Raw genomic sequence first — 8,897 nt, 5'->3', positions numbered from 1 at the left:
ATAAAAATACATAATCAGATAGCAAAATACATAACAAGATGCACAATTCTTGCAGCAGACGGTTTGGTACAACCGCCGCCAAAGTGAGAAGAAGAAGAAGAAAGGGAGAGGAAGAAAGGGGGAAGAAGAAGAAAAATTAAAAAGGAAAAATAAAATAAATTTGAAAGTGCTAAAATACCCTTCTAATTACTATACATTACTTAGTTGGAATTCCGGTGATATGTGATCGGAAAATTAGACCGGAGAACTAAATATGATATTAATTAAAAAGTCATGCACCTAATTTGAAAAAAACAATAGTCAAAGACCAAATGTGTTTCACCTAGGACAAAAAATGATATTTCCTCACTATTACACTTGACACTCCAAATTAGCCGGCCATTCACGTTGACCAAAGACCAAAAAATCAAAGCGTTGGAGATTAGGCGGTGGACTGCATAAAATTGCAGAGGAGAAGAGAAGAGGATTCTACAGGGAAATACTCAAATACTTTTAACCAAAAAAAAGGATAGCGAAAAGGCTCAACAACGTGGCAAAGGCCGCAGCCAACATGTTTCCATGGAAGCCGCAGCGGTTTACACGTCGATTGTTGTTTCCACAGCCCACGTTGTTGTTCGCTCTTATCATCATCGTATTATCCCTATGCTACAGCGGCGCCTCTGCTTCATCATCGGAATACTGCACCTTTGCTGGGAGGAATTCCACCCAAATGGTACCCTTTTTAAAAAAATATCTTTTTAACTTTTTTTTTTCTTTTAAGTTTTCATTTACGTATTTAAAATTCTTGGGTCTCTCAGCTGCTTTTGTGTGTCTGTCAATCGCATTTCCATTTTCCACTGCCACTAAGTGGCTTATATGAGCTCTTATTTGCAGTATAATTTATAAATAATGGTAAATGTCATGTGACTTGAAATGATGGATCAGTGCCATGAAAACTATGAAACAATTTGAGCTTCAGTAAAAATTTAGAGAGCTCTGATGTGTATATGTTTCAAGTTTGAGGATATGATAAATTTGTATGTTTAATTTCTTAGTATAGTTATGATAAGAGTGGAAATTTCTGAAGTACTACCATACATAAGATTGGGTATTAATGGCTATCATTCAACAACATTTTAGAGAAATTTCTTCCGTAAAGGTTGAATCTCCAATTCCGGCCCAACAGAATATTTGTGAGGAAGTCCCACTTTGAACATAATCTCTGTATTCTGAGCTTGGTTTCTTCTTCCAAATACTGCCTATTGAAGCTCATTCTTCCAAATACTGCCTATTGAACCATTGAGCTAAGCCAATGTGGGCCATTTTGGAGAAATTTCTAAAGTACCATACATAACATTGGGTATTAATTGCTATCATTCAACAACATTTTGGGAAGAGCATAACAATTTTGGTCTCATTAGTATAAACAAAATGACAGTTTTAGTACACATGCATGTTTAATTACTAACAATTTTCATCTACGACTATTGTTTTCGTTCTAAAATTGATCACACTGGTCGCCTCTCCGGCTAAAACACCCCAACTTGCGTAATTTGTCCATTCATTTATAGTCAGCCAATTTCATTAATGTATGAATGGACAAAAATATGCTTACAAATTACACATTCCGGCATGTTTTAGCGAGGGGTGAGGGCATGATCAATTTTGACACGAAAACCATAGTCGTGTATGAAAATTGGTAGTAATTAAATATGTGGGTTAAATTTGTCATTTTGCTAATATTCGTGAGACTGAAGTTGGTATTTACTCTTTTGGGGAAATTTGGAAGACTGGAAGAATGATGAGCCATTCAATCATCTGTTGTTATTTTCCACTTCATCCTAAGATGTTTGGATGTGTCTTATATAACTTCTGTAAAACAGGGTAGTACATGTAAAAATGTGTGGAATATCTTAAATCAGCATGCTCGGGTTCAATCCCGGGCCTTTACTTCCAGGTAAGACTTGTTGGAACGTCAGATAACAATCATTCCTCTGCTATTTTAGCTTTCCGATTTCATCATGTTATCTCACATCTTTCATCAGGACAGTGGGAAGTTGGGTCCTAAAACTAGTGGTGAATGTTTGAAGAAGGATAACAATGTTTCACTCTGTAAATGTGGGTTTGCGTTATTGGACTCGAGCTTCTTCAGCGAGGCAAAGGTGATTTACTAATTTCTATGGATGTGTGAACTCTAGACGATCTTTTGCCATTTTGTTGGTGCAAATTAAAGAACTACTCAATATGGATGTGTGGATAAGTTCTTTGTTTCGTATGTTTTAGATGCTTGAGATTGAAAAGGGTGCAAAGGAGTTTAATGTTCCTATCGTACGAGCCAACCGGAAGTTAGTTGCTTCTGCTAATGGCGGTTTGCATAACCCATCTCCATTGGTTTTCAACGCTGCTTGGAGTGACCAAAATGTGCAGCCTATGACAGAAAGATTTTCTTATCCATCTCCCTCGTCTGTACAGAGGCCGGGAGATGATGAAGACATTGCCTTTATGAGTGTAAGTCCCGAACTACCTGTATTGCTAGAGACAATATATGCGGTTTTCTTCCTTTGCATTTTTAGACTTCAATGATAAATTTGACAGATCCCAGAATTGGGGGAACTCATTAAGACAAAACAAATTACATCGGAGGAGCTTACTCATATTTTCTTGAAGAGACTGAAAAGGTATTTCGTTTTACATTAACAATAGGTTTTTTTTTTTGCTGTTTTTATTTTCCCCCTTTTTGTAAGATGTATTTTCGGGAAAATTTACTGTGACAGGTATGGTCCGGTGTTGGAATCCGTGGTCACTGTTACTGAAGAATTAGCATATCAACAGGCCAAAGAGGCTGATCAGCTGCTTGCAAATGGAAACTATTTGGGTATATGCTGTACTTTTTACGGAGTTTTTGTTTACTTATTTGTGCTTTTTTAGTGGGGATGAAAGATTAATATAGATTCTCTACACAGAAGTGAGTGAAATTATGAGCGGTTGCTGTGATCCGAGCAACATAACATTATTAATGTTTCTGGCACACTAATTGAAACTCTGGAGCTATCCAAAAAAAGCTGGTTTTAAGAATATGCTGCTAGGTTCTTTAGCATCTCTCCTTAAGCCTAAAAAATTTAGTAAAATCTCAATTGCTGCAAACATAACATTTTTCCTTTGTTTTGGACCAAGATTTCAACCTCCAAAATGACACATCTTATTTCTAAGCATTTTACTAGATGGGTTTCTTTAATTCTGAATTATTCTTCATATATCTGTTATAATTCTTTTATATACTTTTGAAACATGAATTAATTCTTGTGGTATTGCTTACAAAAGGATTGATTTACTCATTTACTACTTTTTAATCTAAATGCTGATCTACTTCATTATTTTGGTGTATATGCTGGTAGGTTGATATGATGTAGAAGTTGATTAATAGGTCATAGGTGTAAGTTTTATTTGCTTTTTATGGGAACAGGTGCACTTCATGGGATTCCATATGGTTTGAAGGATATTATTTCAGTACCACAGTACAAGACAACTTGGGGATCCCGAACTTTTAAAAATCAGACTCTTGATATCGAGGCTTGGGTTTATAAAAGGTAGTCGCTAGTGAGAACTGAGAACTGATGTGTCTGAAAGTGTAAGGGGGTGTTGTAATCAAAGATTGACCTAACCGGAGGGTGTGCATTGGGTAAACCCCACCTTGTGATCCTAGGTTGTCCATAGCTGACTGGCTCAAATCAAGAAGGCCAATAGGCTCAAAAGCCTGACCAACTTTTGAGCCAATGTCATTCAATTGGGCTATAATGCACATGGGTCAGACCACACTAAAAGATTGAATCCAATCAACTAGCTAGTCTAACTCATGACTTTATAAACCCATATGTTCTCTCTTATATTTTCAATGTAGGACTCTTAACAGGGGAATTGATAAAGTTATTAAGCTCATACATGGCTTGTTGAGTACAGGTTGAAAGCTGCTGGGGCAGTTCTTGTTGCAAAACTGGTCACGGGATCATTAGCATATGATGACATCTGGTTTGGCGGTAGGACAAGGAATCCATGGAATATTGAGGAATACTCCACCGGTTCTTCAGCTGGGCCAGCTGCTTGCACCTCTGCAGGTACCTGTTAGGTTTTATTTTTTCTTCTCTATATGTTATACTTTTGACCATTAGTGCACACATGAATTCTATGTAATTAGGCGGATTATAGAAGGGATGATACCTGTCTTGGCTATTTACTAAATTTGGGGTTCGTGAATCAGGTTTGGTACCGTTTGCAATTGGTTCTGAAACAGCTGGGTCCATGACTTACCCCGCTTCTCGTTGTGGTGTCACTGCAATACGGCCATCTTTTGGAGCTGTTGGTCGAACTGGAGTTATGAGCATATCCGAGAGCCTGGTATCACCGTTTTACTTTTCTAGCCTATCCCCACTTTTTGTTTTGCACCCTTATTTCCTTGACTGGAGTTGGGAAATTCAAGAAATATCTATTTGATAGGACAAATTAGGTCCTTTCTGTAGAGATGCTGCGGATTGCGCAATCGTTTTGGATGCAATCAGGGGTAAGGATCCCGATGATCTTTCATCCCGGAACATTCCCCTGTCTGATCCATTTTCGGTTGATATCAAGACACTTACTGTTGGATATCTTAAGGATGCTGAGATGGAGGTAAATTACTAAATTGATAACTTTCGATATTTAGAAATCTAAGTTGGTATTCTATATCAATGCAGTAACCTGGTCTGTCTCGTATTGTGGCAAATGCAGGTTGTTAATGTACTCCAGTCAAAAGGAGTTAAAGTGGTTCCATTCGAACTGAATTACACGGTTGAGTCTGCTCAAGGCATCCTGAATTTCACAATGGATGTCGATATGCTGGTTCATTTTGATGAATGGCAGCGTTCAAACAAGGATGATGAGTATGAGGCTCAAGATCAATGGCCTCTTGAACTTCGACGAGCACGAGTAATACCTGCGGTGGATTATATTCAGGTACAATATTCACATATATAAGATACATTTGTTTCGGGGTAACCCGGGCCAAGATGGCTAAGGATACAAAATTGTAACCACAAAGTGGAGTTCAAATCTCAGCTCTCTTGGTTTGAGCCGGTCAGCTATGGATAACTTAGGCTGGTTTAACACTTTGTGGTTCTTCATTGGCTAGGGTCACAAGGCAGGGTTTACCCAGTGTACACCTTCGTTAGTGGCTGCGCGTTTCCCTCGTCACCTCAAAGATACATTTGTCTCTTACTAACAACAAACTACCACGACTAACTATTCCGGGTTTTTGACAGGCACAAAGGGCTAGAGGGAAATTAATTTGGGAAGTGCATGAGAGTTTCAAAGTGGATGCATTTATTGGAAATGCAACTGATTGGGAGAAAGTATGCGTGGGCAATCTTGTGGGTATGCCCGTGGTTGTTGTCCCAACAGGGTTTAAGAAGATATCCAACGCGCCTTCAAACGATACCCGGAGGAGATCTACAATCACCACCGGCATTTATGCTCCTCCCGATCATGACCATATTGTAAGTACCGCTTTCATTCTTTCAATCGAAAATCACTTTTGCATCATATTATCTTTTTCTTTAAATGGGATCAAAGACAGCTGAACGATAGTAGTAAATTTTAAGGTGGATTAAAGATGTTTATGAGTTGCTCGTCCCTTTTACTTGTTTGGTATATATGGCATGTAAATGCAGGCCTTGGCATTGGCAATGGCGTATCAGTCGGTCACTGACCATCACAAACAGCGCCCACCAATTGACGATCTCGGCCCCAATGACTACATCCCAAATCCACCTATAGTCCCTGTGCCACCCAGACAACTGCGTGCTTATTAGATCAACTATGTACACCGTCGAATTGCAGTGCTGTCCATAGAGGTAATCTTATTTACAGTGGCGAGATTTTAACTATGATATGAAAAAGTTGTGACTCTATGGTATCAGAACAATCGGTTCAACAAGAAACTCTTTTTATTATAAAAAAAAAAAAAAGAAAAAAAACTACAGTATTTTGTTTAGCCATCTTTTTATTCCTTTTATGGGACAATGGCGCCATCTGACAACAGAGCCATTGTACTACTAGATAATCGGTGTAAGGTCATTCTAATAGAAATTTGGTGTGGGTTTTTGAGAAAGCTTCTAATAGAAATTTGGTGTGGGTTTTTGAGAAAGCAAGATTTATGTGGAGGAGAGAGAATTTCTCTGCAAAATATTGATTTTTATTAGAATTGTGGACCATACCAAGAAAAATAAGTTTTCGTGCCCTTGATTGCGTGAAGCGCAATGCACCCGTTAATAATGACGCTTTTCTCTCTTTCTTTTAATGACGCTTTTCTCCTTTCTTCTTTCTTTTGGTTATCAGCTTTTTTTTTTTTTTTTTTCTCTTCCTCCCTCCCTACTTTGCTTTTCTAGTCACGTTTGTAAAAATTTCTCACAAATTACAAGTTTATAACTATTGGAGATGTTCTTTTGCAGGTTTCAAGACTAATGTGGATGAGAGCGAGGGAGAAGAGAGGGTGTCTAAGGTGCTCGGGTGCGTGCATGCCCGCTATTTGTGCTGCTGATTTTTTTTTTTTTTTCTTTCTCTCCTGCTCTCTTAGTAGGTACCTAAAAATTTGTGCGAAACACTACATAATAGAGAATGCTCTCTTTGAGTCAAAGAGCATATGTCTGAAAACGAACTGTATTATGGATGTAACTTGTAAGAGGTTATTAACAAGTTTGGTCTTATTATTGTATCATAAATAAAATACTTCATGCGTTTACATATATTTTCATATTTAAAATTTAAATTAAATTAGAAAAATAGTAACTGTCATATAATTTAAAATAAAATTCATAAGTTTTTAACAATTCTACATGTACAATAATAATTATAAAAAAAGTTAAAAGTATTTTCTTAAATACAAAAGTAATAATAATTATAAGTTTTTTAAAAGTATTTTCTTAAATACAAAAGTAATCAATATCTAATACTAGTATTTTTTTACCAACCAATAGTTTTATACTTTTATTATTATGGATTGGGTTTGTAGCATAAACTTTGGTTCATGATATAATTTGCCATAGTTTTCTACCTATATTATATGATATGAACTATTTTTGCTTGATTTTAAATTTTTGATGGTTAAGATCTAGTGGTCTAGTGGCATTCAATTGCACTACTATATAGAAGGTGGAGTTTCCAGTCTCAGCGGAAACGATATTAACTCTTTGTGCTTCAGCTCTGTAACAGAGTCAGTGGTACTCAAAAAAATAAAACTTAAAATAGTGAAGATAAAATGATTTTAATAGAAAACATATAATAAATTACACATCTTCTATATTTATATGATATTTTTGCTTGACTTTTAAAAATGTTAATTTCGTATCTTAACTAGGCATTTTTTATCAATTTTGATCACACTGGTCAAATTGCCGGCCAAATGTGACCGGAATAAATTAACTGACCAATTAAATACTTTGTAATTACTTTCAATTCTTTAATTTATTATTCTTCTTTATTAACTTAATTACAATTATTTCCTTATGGGACTTAATTCATTAATTTTATTATTAGCTTAATTTTAATTAATTCCTTAATTTATTATTATTATTATTATTATTATTATTATTATTATTATAAAAGGAAGAAAACTACTATCTAATAATAATATTATAGTGATTTTTTGAAAATAATAATAATAATATTATAGTACACTAAATTTTAAAATGTATTTAATCAAAATCCACTGCCACACATAAAACACTTATGTTATGGAAAAGAGTGCATAATGATTACTAATGAAGATGGTATAATGGAATTAGGATGAAATTAGGGAAAGAAATGTGTAAGATATTTTTTTATATAATAACTATTTTCATATGAACTATCTAACTGCCAATTTCATAATTACATATAGGTATATATGATAATATTATATTTATATTATTATATATACATATATATCGTACATCATATGTAGTTATTGGGAAATCATAAGTGAGGACATAAATTTGTCCGTTATATATTTATGTGCACTAATGATATTATTTATAACAGTTACAACTTAAATATAAAAATATATATAAAGATTACCACAAAATTACCTTAATAATTAAACAAAATAATGAGAATGATAATTTATTTTGTACTAATAATATTTTCATAATAATTTTTATGCAATTATACTAATATCTGTGTAATTATAGTATTATATTATTAAAACTTATATATATATATATATATATATATATATATATATATATATATATATATATATATATATATATATATATATATAGACAGACAGAGAGAGAGAGATTACCATAATAATTATACGGAATAATAGGAATGATAATTTAATTCGTACTAATAATATTACCATAACAATTATTAAGCAATTAATTCTTTAATTACCATAATAATTATTCGACAATTATATTATCTCTTCAATTATACTATTACACTTTAAGTATGAAAGTATGTATATAGAGATTACCATAATAATTAAACCAAAGAATGAGAATGATGATTTATTTTGTGCTAATAATATTACCACAATAATTACTAAAAAAATTATACTAATATATGTACAATTAATTCCTTAATTATCATAATACTTATTAGGTAATAATTATGCTAATATTGATGCAATTAATTATTTTCTTAATTACCATAATACTTATTAGGTAATGATGCTAGAGTGGGAGCCTAATTGTTATGTTTTTTAAATAGGATTTCCTCCGCTTAATGGATAACCATTTGCTACCAATGGAGAATTTATTCTCATCTTCAATTGAGGTAATTGGATTTGCACCAATGGAAACCATAAACTTTATACACAATAGAGGGATATGATAGAGTTTAATAATGAGTGGAGTTCCTTCTTCCATTCTATCCCATTCTTTACGGTTAAGAAGCAATTGGTTCTT

General features: G+C 34.0%; 1 protein-coding gene across 3 annotated transcripts; it reads left to right on the top strand.

Annotated features, from left to right (window-relative positions):
• Positions 1-414: 414 nt before the first annotated feature.
• LOC116011442 (glutamyl-tRNA(Gln) amidotransferase subunit A) lies at positions 415-6,754 on the top strand. 3 transcript variants are annotated; one of them, XM_031251003.1, is made up of 14 exons: positions 415-712; positions 1,863-1,936; positions 2,030-2,141; positions 2,263-2,487; positions 2,575-2,657; positions 2,754-2,854; positions 3,443-3,566; positions 3,937-4,091; positions 4,235-4,371; positions 4,471-4,641; positions 4,741-4,965; positions 5,271-5,504; positions 5,679-5,861; positions 6,459-6,754. In XM_031251003.1, exons 1-13 carry the CDS (start codon positions 551-553, stop codon positions 5,817-5,819), a joined length of 1,944 nt encoding a protein of 647 aa, XP_031106863.1. In that variant the 5' UTR covers positions 415-550; the 3' UTR covers positions 5,820-5,861; positions 6,459-6,754. The 3 variants fall into 3 exon arrangements, with proteins under 3 accessions (XP_031106863.1, XP_031106864.1, XP_031106865.1); XM_031251004.1 differs by lacking the exon at positions 1,863-1,936 and having other exon boundaries at positions 417-712; positions 2,025-2,141; XM_031251005.1 differs by lacking the exon at positions 415-712 and having other exon boundaries at positions 1,865-1,936; positions 2,025-2,141.
• Positions 6,755-8,897: the final 2,143 nt, after the last annotated feature.

The sequence above is a fragment of the Ipomoea triloba genome, chromosome 2, assembly GCF_003576645.1.
Source record: "Ipomoea triloba cultivar NCNSP0323 chromosome 2, ASM357664v1".
In the NCBI taxonomy this organism is placed as follows: domain Eukaryota; kingdom Viridiplantae; phylum Streptophyta; class Magnoliopsida; order Solanales; family Convolvulaceae; genus Ipomoea; species Ipomoea triloba.
This window is presented reverse-complemented; position numbering and strand designations above follow the sequence as displayed.

What these genes read in the sequence shown, in the direction of transcription:
- LOC116011442 (XM_031251003.1), top strand. Translation starts at nt 551, where the DNA reads ATGTTTCCATGGAAGCCGCAGCGGTTTACACGTCGATTGTTGTTTCCA. An exon ending in TGAGCATATCCGAGAGCCTG is followed by an intron (nt 4,372 to 4,470) that starts GTATCACCGTTT and finishes TCTATTTGATAG; the next exon opens with GACAAATTAGGTCCTTTCTG. An exon ending in CTGCGGTGGATTATATTCAG is followed by an intron (nt 4,966 to 5,270) that starts GTACAATATTCA and finishes GGTTTTTGACAG; the next exon opens with GCACAAAGGGCTAGAGGGAA.